Here is a 20412-nt window from a genome sequence, read left to right as displayed (position 1 = left end):
TCAAAAAATATGAAGCTCTGCGTACGACTAAGACAAAAAGTAATCATTTCTTTCAGAATTACCAAAAAGGTAAATGTACTGCGCAACCTATTGGCATAAATAAATTCGGTACCATGCCAAAGGAAGTCGCCAAGTTTTTAGGATTGCCGGATGCTGATTGTTATACAGGGCACAGTTTCAGAAGAACGTCAGCTACGTTACTTGCTGATTCGGGAGCTGATATATTGACTTTAAAGCGGCATGGCGGGTGGCGTTCTAACGCAGTAGCAGAATCTTATGTAGAAGATTCCATCCAAAACAAAGCAAATATAAGTGCCAAAATAACTCGGGCAATAAATTTGGAGCCACAAACGAAGAAGTTTTGCCCTGAGCCGCGCCCCTCTACTTCTACTGATGATACTTTTTTATTTACAACTAATGACGAATTGCAATGCTCTTCTGCCGCCTTTCAAGAAGTTTCGTCGTCTCCAACATTTACTCTAACACAAAACAATGACATTATGAATAGTAATAATAATAATAACATAATTAAAAAACCAACTACAACTACGTATCATTTTAATAATTGTAATTTCACTAACTGTTTCAATAATTAAAAATGAACAAAATATAAAATGTTCTTTTTCTGTTTCCTCGCAAATGTGTTAAAAAACGTCGTACGATATACGTGCGTATTGGTTATAACATGCTCGGCTGAATTAAGCCCTCGCCTTACGCTCGGGCTAAAACTCCGCCTCGCATGTTATAACCATCTTTACGCACTAATATCGTAATGTACTATATTATTATTATTTCGTGATATGACCAGAAAAATTGTGGTATACATATTATTATTACAATATCAATGCGTATATTTTTTATTTTTTTTATTTTCAAGGTTCGCCAAGGTCTTCACTGGTATTCATAGTACAAAGAATTCCCTAGTTTTGAGGCCAGGAAATTGGTGTAGTTATTTGGCACATTATAAAAAATATATTTTGCTGTGAAGATCTTAGATTCCAGGAGACCACAGCCGAAACTCTTCGCTAAGGAGCATTCAAGTCGCCTAAGTAGTAGTTACTTCCGCCCAAGAATATTTTAAGCTCACGATAGATAATTTTTTTTCAGTCTCCGAACATGACAATTAGAGCCTGCCCAAGGGCTAATTTAAAAAAAAATCTACTTATATAAAACTTCTTCAAAGCTTTTATTACAATTGTTTTATGATTCTCTTGTAAAACACTTAATATTACTTTTGTAATACCTTTATATCACTTTTATAAGTCAACTTAACTACCTCTGTGGCCCAACGATTGCCATGCTGGACTGTCACGCAGAGGTCACGGGTTCAATTCCGAGGCCGGGATAAATTTTTTGAATGGCCTACATTTATTTTCTCTCATGAGTTGGTGTAGGTGTAATTTGTGTTTAGTGAGACCAGCGGGCTCTGGACAGGGACTCCGGAGCCTGCATTGCACGGCCTCACTCGTCTGGGGGGCGGGTCGGAGGACAACCGACTCGCCCCTCCGTTGGCGCGGAAGCCCTGGCGTATGAATGGCGTGGTGAATGTTCACCGATCCCACGGCGCCGACTCAACCGGCGAGAGGGAAACCCGGGGGGGTTTTAGTGGGGTAGGCACTCCAGTCTGTAGGGAGACTCATAACCCCTGAGTCTCCCTGGGCTCAGGGGTATCCATAAAGATTTCCCCTCCGTCAAAAAAAAAAGGTGTAATTTGTGTTGTCTATGTATGTACCCATGGCACCCACGATATAGGGTTTCTTTAGTGCGGGGCTATGAGTGTGCGTGTTATTATTATTACTATTAGTTATCACGTAATTAATTGTGGTTGAAGTTTACAGAGCAATAACCAATTACAGTTCAAGGTTTTAAACACATGTATGCACATTATATATGTAACATTAACCTTCGCAGTTAACCTGTGTTTAGTTTAGATATTTATAGAATGGTTTTAGCATACTATCAATATTAAATAATCAATTCTAATGACCGCCAAATATTAAATAAGAATCGATCTGTTAATGCGTTGTGAGAGATTCGACAGTCATATGCAAGTTTTTTATTTAATTTTATATTTAATTGCTTTATAAATATTTAACACCCAGTATTGCGTTTTACGGTAAAATGTAGCCAATTTCATGTGCCTTATTCCAGCGTGACCATGATCGAGCTTTTGAAATTTGACTAGCCAGAAAAAGTCGCTATTTAGTCGCAAAAAACTAGATTTAGTCGGTCCGTCGTTCAAAAGTTATAGGAGTGTTTTACTGTCCACGCTGGGATAAACTTATTTCAGCGGCACCATTTCTTAATCTCGAGAACCACAACACCTAGCTTAGATCTGATTACACTAAAAAAGTCGTGATTTAGTCGGTTCTAGTCGTAAAAAACTAGATTAGTCGTTACGCCGTTTTGAAGTTATTAAGGTGTTTTACTGTCCACACTGTAATAAGCTTATTACGGCGGCACCATTTTTGAATCTCGAGAAGCACAGCTCCTATCTTAGATTTGATTGCACCCAGAAAAAGTCGTGAATTATTCGGTTTTTGTCGCAAAATTTTAGAATTAGTCGCTCTTTGTTTATAAGATATTGGATATTCAATTATTTTCGTTGATAGGTACATTTACGTAGAAAAATCGTACACATAATGAAGAATGTGTATTTAAGGAAGATCATCGTTCCAGGAGGCGTTCGTGGTTATCGTATTCGTGGTGATTAAAATAATTTTCAACATTTTAACTTTCTTTTTTTAAATTACCGAGGCCGAGGCCGAGGCGTTAATTCATGCATTATTATTATTTTATTTATTTGTTGACTATAACTTTTCAAACAATACTGCTAGTTAAATTCATTAACATATATAAACAAAGTAGACAAATCATTTGACGATCAATACGAAGGCCTATTGTGGAATCGTGTTAGCGGAAAAACGCGTGCGCGGAAACCGTGTATTCGGACATTAGTAGGTGCAAATAACAATTGAACTTCACAGTTATTTGTTTTAGACAAATAGAAACAGGTAATTTTAACGGATATACGTCATTCTAGTGAAATATATTATTTAAGTTAAAACCTGAGTTAGGAAGGACCTTTACCTACGTCACCCCTGACAAACCTCCTTCGCTTACTATCATTCCTTTTATTATTATTTTAATGTGAGTAATCATAATTTCCACTCTCACAAATTTCGTTAAGTGTTGTTGTGTTTATTCTAAGTAATCATAATTTCCACTCTCACAAATTTTGTTAAGTGTTGTAGTGTTGTTGTGTTTATATGAGCACATTATAATAAGTAAGGTCTTTTATAACATATAGTGGCAATGAATGAATAACTAAATGAATAAAAGATTTTTCCAAAGAAGTTTTTAATATATTACAAATAAACAAAAACAAAGGAAATGAATCTATTTTTCCGAATTTAAATCGCGTATATTTGTTTTTTCAAACAAACCGACGTTTCGGGCCCTTTACAGGTCACGGTTGGGTCAACTATGTAACAATCGCGAAAACCTAAGAACTCGAAACAAAAACAAAATAACAAAAACAAATCTGTGTTCCAAATGTTATTGCATAATTTAATAAACAACAACAGTTGAACAACAATTTATATAATAGCAATAAATACTGACAACATAAAATAAATCCTAATATAAAAAATAAATAATATAAAACAGTAAATGCTTAGCATACAGAGCCTTACTTTTGACATTGACCATGTGAGGTTACTGGAGGTCGGCTATTACGCAACTTAGTTTGTTTACTAATTAGGTAGACGACGGTAGAACGAGATTTTATTCCAGCTGATTGATTATTAGACCATGCACGAAATATATCATTTATTTGTCGGTGTTGTTGTCGTATTTTCATCATAACAAGTCTTCTCATTGCATTAGTTGTGTACAATTGTAAGTAGATTGGAGTTGCAAAAAGTTGTACCTTAAATAAATAAATAATCTCGTTTAGAATTTTGTGTTTTGAAACATTGACTTACAATTATATGGACGTCGGGTCCGCGCTAAAAAGTGTCCGAACTTATAGGGCGTTAAAATCGTATACAGAGCGTCATTCACGCTTTAGTCTTCGTTTGTTCGACTGACAGCGAAGCAAGCAAAATTAGACAGTACTGCGATGACATTACAATTTAAATTCAACGTTTTAGCTTTTTCATATTCCTTTACATGTCACTACGTTTAAATAGGTTGACTTGAGACATATTTTTCGTGGTTTTTGTATTAGACCCGTCGTCCATTTATTTGCGAGTCAATGTTTTGAAATAATAGATTTGAATTTAGAATTCTGTAACAAACCTATTTTATATCATAGACTCATTGACTTACAATTATATGGACGTCGGGTCCGCGCTAAAAAGTGTCCGCACTTGTAAGGCGCTAAAATCGTATACAGAGCGCGACACTCCGCTTTAGTCTTCATTTGTTCTACGGACAGCGCGATACTGCGATGACATTACAATTTAAATTTCGAATAGGTTGACTTGGGACATTTTTTTCGTGGTTTTTGTATTAGACCCGTCGTCCATTTATTTGTAAGTCAATGCATAGACTTTACTAATCAACTTTGTTTGTCAGATAGTTCTCTAAAAATCCACTAGATGGCATTGACCCTTTTTACTTAATTCCTGCATCGCGGTGTTAAGATTTTCCCTCAGATGGTGACTACTTGAACCGAATTTTTATTTATGTATGATGTTTATGTACGGGCTATGAGCCTTCAGATCGCCCTTTTCATCCGGTGGCGCAGTCAAGGCGATCAGCGGGCAACTGCAAAGTGTCCTTAAATAAATATGTATGAGATACATCGGTACTATTGATACGTTTCTAGGAGTTGAGTTCTTGTAGGAACGACTGCCTGGACCTATCTGATCATTGACTTACAATTATATGGACGTCGGGTCCGCGCTAAAAAGTGTCCGAACTTATAGGCCATTAAAATGGTATACAGAGCGTCATTCACACTTTAGTCTTTGTTTGTTTCTTCTGACAGCGAAGCAAGCAAAATTAGACAGTACTGCGATGACATTACAATTTAAATTCAACGTTTTAGCTTTTTCATATTCCTTGACATGTCACTACGTTTAAATAGGTTGACTTGGGACATTTTTTTCGTGGTTTTTGTATTAGACCCGTCGTTCATTTATTTGTAAGTCAATGTATCTGATAGTTACTTTTACACTTTATGCATTTGTACACGTGTAGTAACGCTCTCCCCGGTTACAATTAACTTAGCACCTTGTATGCATACTTTTGGATATAAAACCTGACATTGGACTGGAAGTTTTTTTTTTACTCAATTTGGTGACGTCATCAAGTGAGAAAAGAACCCCCTCTACAATTCTTATTTTTTAATTTAGAATTTTAAGTTTTTAGTTTAGAATTTACATTGTTATTTGTGAGGATGTGTATCTAACTAAAGTTATTATAACGGGCTATGGCAGAATATATTTTTTGGTTTTTGAATCCAAAGTCCTCTGTCATAGACCCAATGTTTGAAACGTCTGTTTTATATTGGGTTTAAATACTCGTAATTCTTTTTTGTATTGTTATGTCAAATGAAATTATTTCACATGTTACTGTATAAAAGATTGTCGTTAGTGAAAATTTTACAAAATAAATAGAACTAACCATCACAAATCAACATTGTACAGGGTCAATGTTTGACCTTTAGATTTAAATTCAAGTTCAATATTTTATTTATATTTTGTCGGAAATTTTACATGATTTTAAATAAATTGGTGCTAATAACTTCAACAGTAATAATAAAGATTTATTAACTCATTTCAAAGTAACAGACCTTACATTAAATTAAGATTAATAGTGTGAAATGACGTAACCTTTGGAAGAGGCTGGTGTCTGTACTAGGCAGTAGGACCAATGACAACACAGTTTACAGATTACTCACAACGGAGTGTGCACAATTATATAATACCTGTTGACAGTTGCCTTGAAAAGGTACCAGTTATAGTGTCCAAGGATAAGTTTTCCACCCACAGCCGTACGCCATACGAATGTTAACCCCCAAAACACACTGAAACCCCAGTTTCGGTCTCCTGATGATGGAAAGGGGGAGGTGAAATAAATCGCGCAATTCCATCGCACTCTCCATCCTTCTCCATATTCCGTAGAATACCGTGATATATAATCCGGTAAGCGGGCACTTTTACGGCGATTCCTAAGTCCAAGTTTTTCAGAACCATCCCATAGGTGGCAGCAGTACTCCATACAATTGAAGCGACTGTTCCGGTACCTACGGGTCAAATGCGACAAGATGCGCGGGACACGTGAGTTGCCCTTTAAATTGGTAGTATGTCCGTTTTTCTCCGGACACTGCGACTGACATCGCCAGTACTAATCCGAAGATTTAGTAGAGGATAATCTAGATATCCTCCTATCCCTGTAGCCGCTTAGGAATTTTGGGAATTGGAGAGACGCTTAGGCGTGCGTGCCAACAGCTCCACCACGAAAATTTCGTAGTTGACTTTAGAGCCAACGGCTTAGCGGTGGCAACTTCTAATTGTGCAATACACTGCAACAGGCGAGCTAACCAACAGCTCCGATACCTATCTGTGCAATAGAGACAGTGCTGTAAGTGTTTTTTTTTCTATGACACCAAGTGGCGGGACGAACAAGTCGTACATCTGGTAGTAAGCGACACGCCTGTCCACAACAGTTGCAGTGCCGCTCTCTTTCACAAGGACCTCTACTGCTACTAAATATTGTATATGGCTTCACCCAAGGCATTTTGAGCTCTGGGTGAAGTCTAAGTAAACGAGCTCATCTGGGGTCAGGATCTGAATGAAAACATCCCTGTGTGAGCTTGCTTGCGCAAGTAAAGGTGCCGTTCCCGTATAACCAAAAGGTTGGGTACGGATGGCACAATAATCTAAACTTAGTAAAAGATACGGCACAGTTCTGTATTTCATTTAGTAAAGAACTGAATCTGCTATCTGAGAAGTCGATGTAGTTTATTTTGTCATCACCAGTGGAAATTTTTAACATTCGTCGCGGGTTTTGTCTATGCATCATACATCAAACATTTTTTTTCACGCGACACTGTTAAATTTATTTGCTAAAGTTTGTTCGTTTACGATTATCGGCTCAAGTGTTGTCGCACCTTTTTGTTGCCCGTTATATAATCTTTAACTATGTGAATGTATTTTGTGGAATTCCGGGGGTAAATGTTTATTTTAGAAATTTATCATCGACTTCAAAAAAAGAGGAGGTAGATTTCGACTGCATTTTTTGTGTGAACCGATTTTGATAATTTTTTTTATTGGAAAGAGGGTCCTGTTTAAATTTGAAGAAAATATTCCACCTCTAAGGGTGGAAAACTAAGGGATGAATCCGGTTTCTCGCACTTTGCGGTAACCGATTTCAATAACACTTGGCAAATAGATACAATTCCACGAACTTTAGAACACAGTCAGACAGACAGTTGGCACTCTAAGGATCGTATTCCAGAGCTGTACTCAATGCTCAAGTCAGGATTTGAGCAGACTTGAGTATGATATCTAAAGTTTAGTGCTTTAAATCATACTCAAGTCCTGACTTGAGCATTGAGTAGAGTTCTGGAATACGACCATTAGTCTCCCATTCTGTTAAATTTTCATCTGTATTAAAGGTTATGGAGACCCATAAGGTCCCTCCCCTTTTTTTTTTTTTTGACGGGGGGAAATCTTTATGAATACCCCTGAGCTCAGGGGTTATGTGGGGACTCTCCCTCCAGACTTGAGGGCCTACCCCACTAAAACCCCCCCGGGTTTCCCTCTCGCCGGTTGAGACGGCGCCGTGGGATCAGTGAACATTCACCACGACGCCGCCCGGCCGCCCTAGCTTACGCCAGGGCTCCCGCGTCAACGGAGGGGCGAGTCGGTCGTCGTCCGACCCGCCCCCCAGACGAGTGAGGCCGTGCAATGCAGTCCCTCCCCTACTAATCGTCAAGAACAACTTACATAAAGGTACAAAATCTTCTCATAACGACACATGACCAGCTCCAACGGTTTGTAGCCAGTCTACCTCGAAAATTAATTAAACTAAAAAGGCAAGAGCTTCGCGCTCTAACTACCGCCGCTAACAGATCATTGTCTATACAATAAACATCTTTTCAATTTAGGTATCACAGACAGCCCTCTATGCATGTAGGGAGACTGCACCCACCAAACGCAATATAGACGCTTTGACGTCAAGTTGCGAACACCAACCCCTCACACCAGACCATACCACACCAAGGTTGTCTGGAAACGATTAGTCCGCAATTTCATATTGGAGTCTCAATATGCATACCTTTAGTCTGACATTTATATATATATTATGTGTTATTGTAGATATGTATGTATAGATTGTTTATACATGGATACAGTTAGTCATGAATTATATGTTATATATTGTATGTATATAGTGTGTAAATAATGTATTATACAGATAATTATATTTTATTGTTCATGTCAAATTCTTTATTGCGTCATGTTGCACATTTGTAGTTATTAAAATATAGTTATAAACCAAACGTGAACGTAATTTATTTACATGGTCCATATTAAATTAAAATTAAAAATTACATTAAATTACAAAATAATTAAATACAATAAAATTAGGAAAATGAAACATATTACATAAATTATGTAATTAAAATTTGTTGTAAGTTGTTTATGTATGTTTATTGGTCATATAATAAAGTGTATAGACTTTGTTTATTACCTTATTTACTAGTTTGTGTTAGTACGATGTGATATATAGTGTTATATAAGCTGTGATTCTTAAATAAGAAGGTCACCGGTACAGTCCCTTTTGCGGCATGTACTAGAGACATTACTTTTTAAGAAACTTATACTATTGAAGTTTAGTAGTTGTACGTCTAACTAAAGATGAAGGAAAACGCCATGGTGACACCAGCGTGTCAAAGACGATACACTACGGTAAAAAACACCTATAACTAGATACTGAGACATCATGTGCTCGGCAATTGACGTGTGATGACACTACACATTGAATACTGACAATGTATATACATATTTTAATTTTCTAGGAAAAAATATGCCCGAGGACGGCACGCGTTTGTTTAAATAATTTATAGTTTTCGGGAAATAAGAAGGCTGGTAGCGTGTACCGTTCCTTTTCTTTTGGAATGCGATTGAATTTAGTTCTGCGCACGCGTCTCCACAGCTCATCGACTTGGTGTTTATTATACGGTTTTTTAAGAAAATAACGTTAAGCCGTTACGTGACTATGGAACACAAACACTTTATAAGTAAGAATATAAGGTAGATATGTTATAAATGCTTCCAACGTGGCATTCTAAAAGTTGGTTAATTCTATAATGTCAGTTTAATGTCGCGTTGCATCCGGAATTATATATATATTACAGTTTAGCAGTATAGCTCCTTGAGAAACAGTCCGTCCAGGGAAGCACTGCCATCTTACCTATTTCTGCCGATGAGCAGTTATGTGACCATTGCTACGTTCCGGTTTTGAAACGTAAGGGTGCTGGTGAAATGGCACAACAAAACAGGCACAAGGAATATGTCAACTTATGTCTCAGGGTGAAGGGCGCGGTGGCAGTGCCCTTCAGAGTTCTGCAATTGAAAGCTCTGAGTGTCACAGCAACTAGCGTGTCGCTTACCATCAGGCGCACGACTTGGTCGTCCCGTCACTTGATGGTATGATAAAAAAAAGTTGTTATAATAATATAGTCTAATGATTTTTACGGACTGTTCCATAATTGTAATTTACGTAGGATTAACATTCTAAACAAATGAACGTCATATTATTTTTTATAGGAACAATAAGTATTTTATACTAAATGCGCCACACATCCAACATTTATTATAACATCTATTTTAAGAGAGGTCTGGTGTAGGAATTTTTGTGCCTCGATGTGGTGGTGGGTTCAGTGAATTAAGAGTAAGGCAGGTTAAGAATCGTAACAACCTCAAATGACATTGGTTGGTTCCACGTAACAGTGAAAGTGTTGAACCAATCACTTTGGAATAAAAATATAGTAAAATTGAATATACACACTGATAAGTATACGGTGTGATCATTGACTTACAATTATATGGACGTCGGGTCCGCGCTAAAAAGTGTCCGAACTTATAGGGCGTTAAAATCGTAGACAGAGCGTCATTCACGCTTTAGTCTTCGTTTGTTTCTTCTGACAGCGAAGCAAGCAAAATTAGACAGTACTGCGATGACATTACAATTTAAATTCAACGTTTTAGCTTTTTCATATTCCTTTACATGTCACTACGTTTAAATAGGTTGACTTGGGACTTTTTTCGTGGTTTTTGTATTAGACCTGTCGTCCATTTATTTGTAAGTCAATGGGTGTGATAGCAAGATTTCTAAAAATATTCACGATAGAAAAAAAAACACCTAAGAAGTGAGACAAAATACAGAATTAAAAAAATCAAAAGTTTTACTAACATTTGACAATGAGGTTCCATTTCCGTAATTTAGTGGCCTAATCAAATCCGCGTAAATGTCGTGGCAACCAAATTGGCGTGATTCACGGGAATCTATTGTTATCAGTCCGTAGACAGCACAAAATAATGCTTGCTGTGGAAAAAAGAAAGTCGTAGCCATTGAAATAACAAAGTAATAACGTTAAATCCCTCTTCTGAGAAATTTGGTTTGGTGCAAACTTTTTTTATATATAAAAAATAAGTGCGCATTTGACCTCCATCGCACCTGATGGAAAGCGGTATATAGCATGCACACCCAAATAATGCATAGGCATTATAAGTGGATAGCCACTCTCGCCTTGAAAAGATCCAAATTATAGCGTTCGGGGAACAAGTCTGTAGTCAGGGCATTCCACTCCCTAGCCGCTCGCCATATAAATGTGGAAGCGTCTAGTCCCCCGATGATGGAAAGGAGAAGGCGGAATCAAATTATGCAATTCCATTGCAGACTATCCGTGATATATCCTGTAGAATACGAATAAGCAAGCGATTGGCATCGCCCCAATCGGAGACTGCCTTAAGTGTCAGATCCAAACGACTAACAGTGGGCTCTGGACAAGACTGGATTTTTTCACTTGCATTGGTCAAGTACCTGCCTGCAACTGTGCAGTTATCAGCATACTCGAAGGCACCTGGAATCAACATATCATTTATATGTAGCAGAAAGGGTTGCGGACAGTACAGAACCCTGAGGAACTCCATCTCGATCATCTTGATCCATCTACAGCCCGATGTTCGGAGGTTCGTTTACACAAAGATGCGAATCCTTTTACGAATGCTACATACGCGAATTTAAATTGACAAACTTACGTAGTTATTTAATGAAATTAAGTTGTTTTGTTATTTTACGTATTTCACAAAAACTGATGATGGATAATTTACGTGTTATTTTAACATAAACTGCATTTTTTATTATTATATTTTGTAACGTATAAAATACGGGGTGTCAAAGTCAAAGTCAAGGTCAAATAATCTTTATTTCATAGGTAAGAAAATTATACTTGAAATCGTCATACTGATTAAACTCTTATTCATAAGTTCATTCGTGAGGCAGATTCCTATTCGAAGAATGAACAAGAAACTCTAGGGGTTGCTCTTTGTAAATATACATTTTTCTCGGATTTTCGGATTTCTGTCATCCAAGTACGCAGAAATTGTATAATAACCTAGCAATAAGTACTTGCCTAATAGAACTTGTATTGCTGTGAATAAATAAGTAAATAAAATTAGTTGGTTACTACGAGTAATTTCTCATCCGAATGACAGGCTTAGCAATCGCGCATCTGTAATATCGGTCTTGCGTGAATCGCATCCTGTCGTAGTAGCCGTAATGATCACGGTAACATTTTACTTTCATTGAAAGTAGAGCTCTACTTCTACGAAATGTTGCATTTTAACGAAAATTATTTATAGGAAATGAAACTATTTTTCCGGATTTAAATCGCGTATATTTGTTTTTTCAAACAAACCGACATTTCGGGCCCTTTACAGGTCCCGTCGTTATCTACCCAGGATGTTGCGAGAGGCCATTGAAATTAAAAAACATCCTAATTTCAACAGGGAAGATGGTTTCTCCGTACCACCAGTTTGGGATCCAGTATTTCCTCTAATGAAAAATCCCAAACAGATATAAGACTGCAGTACTAATTAATATGTTTTAGTTTATTCTAATTTCTATTAATAATTAATAATAAATTTTAATAAAAATTCATTCAATAAAATAATTTGTAAAACTTAATATAGCGAAAATTGGAATGTTTTCTTTGTAAAATTTAAAAATAAGGTATTTAATTAATAAGTATTGTAACTATAGTGGAAAAAATAGGGTGGTTTGCATCAATATTAGACACAACTGGTTGAAGACTGTACCACCTTAGTCAACCGTGACCATGGGACCTGTAAAGGGCCCGAAACGTCGGTTTGTTTGAAAAAACAAATATACACGATTTAAATCCGGAAAAATAGTTTCATTTGTATGTGTAACAATCGCGAAAACCTAAAAACTTGAAAATTATTTAATTTATCTCTATATTAACTTGGACTTTAGACTCAGAAGTCAATACTGTATTTACAATTGGATAACATTTATGTAAAGTGTTAATCCAACCACAAACGCCCACACGCACTGGAAGGCTTATAAGGAAATGAAAAAATATTTTTGTAATATTACTGTTAACATAATAATTAGTAGGTTCTACTGATGTTTACGGATCTTCGGTAAAAAATAAGTTTTATTTATCTTTGCATTCCACACTTGAAATAGGCGCCTAGGTGTAGTGTGTAGCGTACAATGGCCCGTTCACCATACCGTAATTCATCTGTTTCGTAGTCATGGTTTTGAGGGGTTATAGTTGGCACATAGTTGAAATTACAGTCTTTGTCAACTTATGTCTCAGGGTAATGGGCGCAGCGGCAGCGCCCCTCATATCTTTGCAATGTAAATCTTAAAGGGGCACTGCAGTCAGACTCAGCCGATAGCATTTGTTGTGGACGTTACCACCCATTGACTTACAAATAAATGGACGACGGGTCTAATACAAAAACCACGAAAAAAAGTCCCAAGTCAACCTATTTAAACGTAGTGACATGTAAAGGAATATGAAAAAGCTAAAACGTTGAATTTAAATTGTAATGTCATCGCAGTACTGTCTAATTTTGCTTGCTTCGCTGTCAGTCGAACAAACGGAGACTAAAGCGTGAATGACGCTCTGTATACGATTTTAACGCCCTATAAGTTCGGACACTTTTTAGCGCGGACCCGACGTCCATATAATTGTAAGTCAATGTTACCACCCCACATTATTAAGGATATCGTGAATGTCGGAACCGAAAAACATAATCAACATCGGGTTTTCACTTATAGTAACCAAATGGCGGGGCGAACAAGTCATGCGCCTGATGTTAAGTGACACGTCTGTTCATAACAGTTTAGTAGCAGTAGAGCTCCTTGTGGAAGACTTCGTCCAGGGAAGTCTGCCACCTTACCTATTTCTGTCGCCAAGCTGCAATGTGAGTACTGTGTTACGGTTTTGAAGGTTAGGAGTGCTGGTGAAATTTCAGACTTGTCAACCTATATCCCAAGGTGACGCACGCAATGGCAGTGCCCCTCAGATGTTTTAAAGCTCTGAGTGGCACTGCAACTGTTATGGATAGACGTGTCGCTACAATCAGGCGCACGAATAGTTCATCCCGTCATTTCGTATCGTAAAAAAAAGATACCTATATCGGGTTTTTGACCTGAAGCAGCGCGACCGCCATCTCAATGTTTTTGATTAATAAATCAACAATAATAAACACAATGGCGTATCTCGATTGAGTTGTGAGTTAATTTATTACTTATTAAGAATCAATAATTATACTTACTACATAATAAGAATTAAACTTGAACGATGAGATAAGCTTCCTTGCCTGTAACTAAGTTGATTTGTTTTTTTTTTTTAAAGAAACCAATGTTAGATTCGCTTGTCTCCCATGGCCTATAAAAGATTAATTTTAAAAGGCATAATATTAATTAATCCTCAAAGAAATAATTGATCATTGATATACAAAATTTGCCTTACACGAGGTTTAAAACTATAGTGAAACAAAAACTTTATACTAAAGGTTATTATACAACTTCTGCGTACTTGGATGACAAAAATCCGTGGTAGTAACCCGTTTAGCTCATGGAGGTAGTCTCGATCTCTGATGTTTCAAATAATAATAAAAAAATATTGTAAATGTTATTTACAAAGAGCAACCCCTAGAGATTCTTGCTCATTCTTCTCAGGGGAATCTGCCTTACGAATGAGCGGTAGAGTTTAACCATTGTGACGATTTCAAGTGTAATAATGCTTACCTATGAAATAAAGATTATTTTGAATTTGAATTTGAATTTGAATTTGATGAAAATTAGACCGAATTCATTACGTACACTATCACATCTACCTAAATACAAATAAATGGACGACGGGTCTAATACAAAAACCACGAAAAAAATGTCCCAAGTCAACCTATTTAAACGTAGTGACATGTAAAGGAATATGAAAAAGCTAAAACGTTGAATTTAAATTGTAATGTCATCGCAGTACTGTCTAATTTTGCTTGCTTCGCTGTCAGTCGAACAAACGAAGACTAAAGCGCGAATGACGCTCTGTATACGATTTAACGCCCTATAAGTTCGGACACTTTTTAGCGCGGACCCGACGTCCATATAATTGTAAGTCAATGTTAATATAACAATAATTATGGTAAAAGAGTTTGGATGTGTGAACTTCCTGTGATATTAAATAGTTTACCAAAAAATCTTATAAATGAAATAACAGATAAAAATCCTATACAAGTCAAAAACAAATTAAAAAGATTTTATATGAAAGATCAATATCAGAGGAGGCATACGCAAACTGGTCATTGATTTAATTGTTGTACCTTACATATTAACGCAACTCACTGGAAAAGGATAAATAATCTTTAATTTTAAGATTCTACCTTGAATGTGCTGTAACTTGTTATTAATATTTGTAATAAACAGTTTTAAATTTAATTTTTTTTATCTATTGCAAATGTGCACTTTATAAATAAACGATATTTTTTTTAAATTTCATATATATATTAATTGTTCCATCTATATTAGTTGATCTACGGATAAATTGTAAATGAACTCAATGTATTCAAGGTAATACTATTAACAAGTTTAAGCATACTAAATTAATATTTGGTATACAAAAATAATATTTGATCCTCCCTTTTTATCATTGAAAGAAAGAAAGAAAAAAAGCTGTTTATTACACAAGCACATTGGTTTTTTCTTTTAACGATGATGATGTTTATAACCAGTATATCTTTAGTAATTATGTTATTTAATTAAGATAATTATACAAGTAAGGTAAAAAAGACAATAAAAAACTAAAAATTATAAATTATATGAATAAAATTGGATCCCCTCTGCAAGGTGCCCAGGACGCTGGCAGCGTTCCCCCTTTGTATTGCTATACTAATGCGTTGGGCAAGGTAGGTTTCCCAGACAGTCTATTAATTTTTTCGATAAAATTTTGTCCAGATGAAGGGCACTGGGACCCCACGGGCCAAGTGTTTCGACTCCAAAGGCTATAAATAGGTAGTCCGACCCGAGATCCTGGTAATTATTACTTTTTAGTATTTCCGCCAGCTTGCTGGTGTGCTGGAGATGGGATGGGGCACGTGTGTCGGCACATGTGACGTCTCACACCAGTGCTCGGCTCATACTCCAAGGGATGAGAGTTATTCCGTCCGCGCGTTTGCCATCTGTCGCGACATGCCGCTTGATTCGAGCTTGATTATAGCGGGCACGTTAACAGTGGCTAAGGCCCGGCGGATGACGTCGTTGAGGGCTGTAAACCGGGAGATACGCCCAGCGCTCAGCTGGCAGGAAAGACCGTGGTGACCCAGAGCATTTACAATTTTGCCACAAAGACACCGATGAGGGGAGTAAACTGGGAAGGCCTGCAGCTATGCAAATGGTCTCGGCGTTCAGGAAGTTACCGGTACTAGCAGAGGGGAAAGCGTGTAGTCAGTGGCCAGATTCCCACCTGGACGCCGTTTCCAGACGCTAAATATCTTTTGATATTGATCTCCTAATAAATCTTCGTTGCTTGGTTGTGCCCTACATTCAGTAGGTAATGTTAGAATATGAAAAAGCAGCACGAGCCGAGCGAGTGAAGCGAGCGTGTCGCGGCAGCACCGGCGGGTGCCGAATGGAGAGCACAACCAAGCAATTTCTGTTTGTGCCGGGTGATTTTTTCAGGTCCAATTATATAATATTAGTATACAAATATAAGCAACATTTACTTAGTTTTAAAAATAAGTATCTAAATTTTATTTTTAATGCTCATTTGGCTCAGTATTGAGGCCTAACATAAAACTATTTAAACAAATCAAACTTTTTTTAGCGTAGCTCAGAACAGATTAAAATATCAATCGATTTAATTTATTTTACGTGTCAAAAAATGACCGTTTAGATTTGTCGCCTGCTGCTTTTGCAAATTTAAAATGATCATTTAAAATATGTGCCATTTTCAAAATGGGAGAGAATTACCCTGCAATGTCAGTCAGGGTCCAAGGACTCAGGTTCAAGAGCCGGTGAACGATACGTGCTGTATCCAGTAGCACTGGCTATTGCATTTAGAAATATTATTTTTCTATATTGTTTCGAGTCTGCGCGTTTGTGATAACGTGTTTGTTTCCGATTTACATAACACAAGTGCTTTAGTTGGAAATTAGATCAACGTATGCGATATTGTCTAATTTTTATATTTAGTTTTATTACTTATTTATTTCTATATTGCACATTACATTAAACAGGTTTTCACACTTAATTAATAAGTGAGATCAACGTGAGCTTTCCGTAAGTTGTGACTATATTTTTCAGTTAAAATTTCATTTATAGAATATTATGATTTTTTGATGAGAAATTGGTTTTGTTTAAATTTTTATTGAATGTCAGAATGTTTCAACACCATATTAATTCTTTTTGTGAAATTACTCCACTAGCTTGTTGTAATTATGAATACAGAGAACGAATACTTAGAAAAAATTCCTTCGATCCGGTCGAATTCGAACCGTCGCGACGCAACGGAGCGAACCTCTCGAATTTTTCTATGTGCTTCTTATCGGATCTCTGTATTTGGTATTTCAACGACTTTTTAGCCGCAGCGCAATTTATGAGAAAACTATGAAAGTATTGTGTCGGGTTTTAGTTTATTTTTAAAAGTTAATGTTATTTTCTTTTTTAATTACGATTAGAATTTTATTATATATTAAAATATATCTGTAGATCGGGCTGTTTCTGTATGTAATTTAGGACGCCGGAGGATCAGGTTAAATTTAAAATTATGTTGCTTAATTACGGATAACAACGCTACTTCCATGATTGTAGGGGATTGGAGAGGGTTAACATGTTCTCTTTAATAAAGTATGGTCTACAACCCTTTCATGGATATTTACAATAATACGAAGTTATTTCTTTTTTAGAATAAACAGCTCTTAATATTATAACGTTAAAATCGATACCTCCGAAAAACACTAAGCCGACTAAATTTTTAGTCATATTCTGTTTTTAATGTAAACAGCATCGTATTTATTTATTAGGTATATATATTTGCGTGTGATGCACTTTGGTGGCATGGCTTACTGGGCTGCGATCGCTCACCATATGGTACTGGCTGAAAACCAGCACTGTTTGACTTCTCTCGGTCTACAGTATTTATGCTGAGTCAGGGCTATTTCAGCACAAACTGTAGTCTTAAGTACATTAAAATTTTATCAGTTGTTATAGTATTTGTTTGTTTTTCTCACAGTATTTGTTTTTCTCGCAATATGTGTTTTGTATAAATGTGTATAAAATTAATAATGAATGTTTTATGTGCTTTTATGTTATACTCTGTGAAGTGATTGTAAATGTTTTGTTTCTGTTTGTATTTGTGCTGAATAAACGTCTTATCTATCTATCTATCTTATTTAAAATAAATAAATAAAATGTTGTATTCCATTGCTGTGCAAAGGCCTACCCCATGATCCCTCCACGCATCCCAATCTTGAGCTAACAAAAGATGCCCGTTCAGATTTTTTGCTTGCTTCTTTTGCAAATTTAGAATGATCATTTTAAAAATGGGAAAGAGTTACCAAAATCACGATCCTGGCCATTTCACGAGATCCGGCGTGCGTCAGGGTAGCATTTTGAAACCAACCCTCTTTCTTCTCATGTTAATATTAGCAGTAGAGCTACTTATGAAAGAGTTACCTTACCTATTTCTGCCACCAAACAGTGACAGTGCCCCTAAAATCCTGTTATGGATAGGCGTGTCGCTTACCACCAGGCGCATGACTTGTTCATCCCGTCACTTGTTATTACAAAAAAAATGCATTTATGCATGTAATTATTTATTAAAACATTTAGAAAACATGTGCAGACTATGTAACGAGTAAAGATATTTAAAAACGTTACAAACCGTGCAGATGTTTAATTGATCTGTCTGTAACTTAACTGCATCCGTAACCCTAATAGTAAATATTTCTCGTACGTTTTCGAGATTTGGTGTTCTCGGTACGAGTTACGACCCAACTGCGAACTTTGTACGCATTTGTTGTTGTTGAGTGTGTGCGTTTTTTTTTGTACGAGATTTTTCACAAAATTGATTGTAACTGTAACATAGTACACAAACCAAAAAATAAAAAAATGGTTTAAACCGGTTTTTAATCTTTCATATATTTTCAGAAGCCAGTAATTGAATATAATTTAACACATAATTTACATAATGAGTAGTGACAGTCAATCTTCATCCACACCCCAAAAAAGTATCCAAAAAAAAGGATGGACTACAAAAAAAAACAGGTGACACAATATCTTTCTGACTAAAGGGTCCGTATAATATAGTTTACTTAAAAGTTATGTTTTTTGTAAACAATGATGATGTTTTTTCTGTTTTTTTTTATTCCTCGCAATTATACGATTTAATTAACTCGTACGAGATATTTGACAACCTAGGTACGAGAAAAAATTTTCTTTATCTGGCAACGCTGATTTTGGTGTACGGTTTATTTATCGTGCAACATTATTATTATTATTCTTCTTCTTGGCGTGTCGACTCTCACGGTTATATTTGTGAGGATCAGTTCTTAGCTCCTGAGACAGTGACGTTGTACAGGTGTGTACACGCAGGGCTGGACAAAAGATGTGCCATTGTCTGCGCTCTACGAGCTGTAACCCCATCCGTGCATGCACTCCTTGCTTCGGCCGACTTGTGACCGCAGTATATTCAGGGACTTCCAAGTTTGAAAAAAGTAGATCATGCCCAGGAGGGATGTGCGACAGCGGGATGAGTGATGCCGTGGGTATCTCTCCTTCCAGAGACTTCCAGAGACTCGGGTCTGGTTAATTTCCCCGTCCAGAGGGTATGCCACTTTAATGAAGCTATGGCGACTTACTTGGTATTTGGTGCAACGGGCTGGTATCCGCAACTCGACGACTTTTTAGCTTCTGGATTACCGACACGTGATGGTGTAACGGGTGCCGCAGGTCAGTCTCTTGTATTATTTAATATTCAATTAACGTATCGTGAAATATTATTTAATAAACATCATAATAATATACTTGAATAGTTATATAGATCAAATCTCCACGGAAGTTAGGTAGTGAACGTTTTATTATATAAGAAAAATTCCTAAATAGATAAAACCCACTCCAAGTCCATGTTTGTATGAGCTGCCTTTCTCTACACAAATTACGTGTTTCGTGATAAAATAAATAAATAAACGTTATCTCGTTTATTACTAGAAAATGTAAACTTGGTCAGTAAATAATAAATTAAAAGGAAGACGTAAGTAAAACTTAACCTAATTAGTAAGTCCTAATTTAATATTGATTGTTGATTATTGTTTTAACGGTTAATATTTAAGATAACACGCTAGAGTTTAACGGAAGTTACGGTGAAAAACGCGGGTGCATTTTCAATTTGTTAGAACAAAAAAAAATTACGATAATTTAAATTTAGTTTTAAAAAAATAGGAATTGGAAAATTTTGTTAAATTATGAATTTAAAAATTGATTAAGTACATCACAGTATTTTTTTTTAATATTAAAATACATTTTTTATCAAAAAAATATTTTATAAAATACGTACCAAATAAAATCTTCTAAAATAAAAATTAAACACAATATCACTTCCGACTATGTCACAACACAACAAACCGATAGTGTTCTTAATGTCCATGCAGTGTCTATGCGTGTGCGCAAGCTGACTGAGTTGTTCGGGGTTCAATAATCCTATATATAAATGGAGATCTAAGTTGACCCTCGCGCAGTGTCAACATCTCACTAATAGTAAAGCAACATCAAGATACAAAACGTGATTATGATTTAGAGTTTTTTTGTAAATGCTAACGTATTTTAATTTGTTTTATTTACTTTTTCCTAAGTTGTTTTAGTATA

General features: G+C 36.2%; 1 protein-coding gene across 1 annotated transcript in view; it reads right to left on the bottom strand.

Annotated features, from left to right (window-relative positions):
* The window catches only part of LOC113237942 (scavenger receptor class B member 1-like), a 55689-nt gene extending 44509 nt beyond the window's left edge, over window positions 1-11180 (bottom strand). Inside the window, exon 1 of the mRNA XM_026474660.1 lies at window positions 11013-11180. Within this exon, the coding sequence (XP_026330445.1) occupies window positions 11013-11180 (168 nt within the window). The remainder of the gene's footprint in view (window positions 1-11012) is intronic.
* Between the last annotated feature and the right edge of the window lie 9232 nt (window positions 11181-20412).

This window comes from Hyposmocoma kahamanoa, unplaced genomic scaffold (genome assembly GCF_003589595.1).
Source record: "Hyposmocoma kahamanoa isolate Upper Pololo Valley unplaced genomic scaffold, ASM358959v1 94, whole genome shotgun sequence".
Classification (NCBI taxonomy): Eukaryota; Metazoa; Arthropoda; class Insecta; order Lepidoptera; family Cosmopterigidae; genus Hyposmocoma; species Hyposmocoma kahamanoa.
This window is presented reverse-complemented; position numbering and strand designations above follow the sequence as displayed.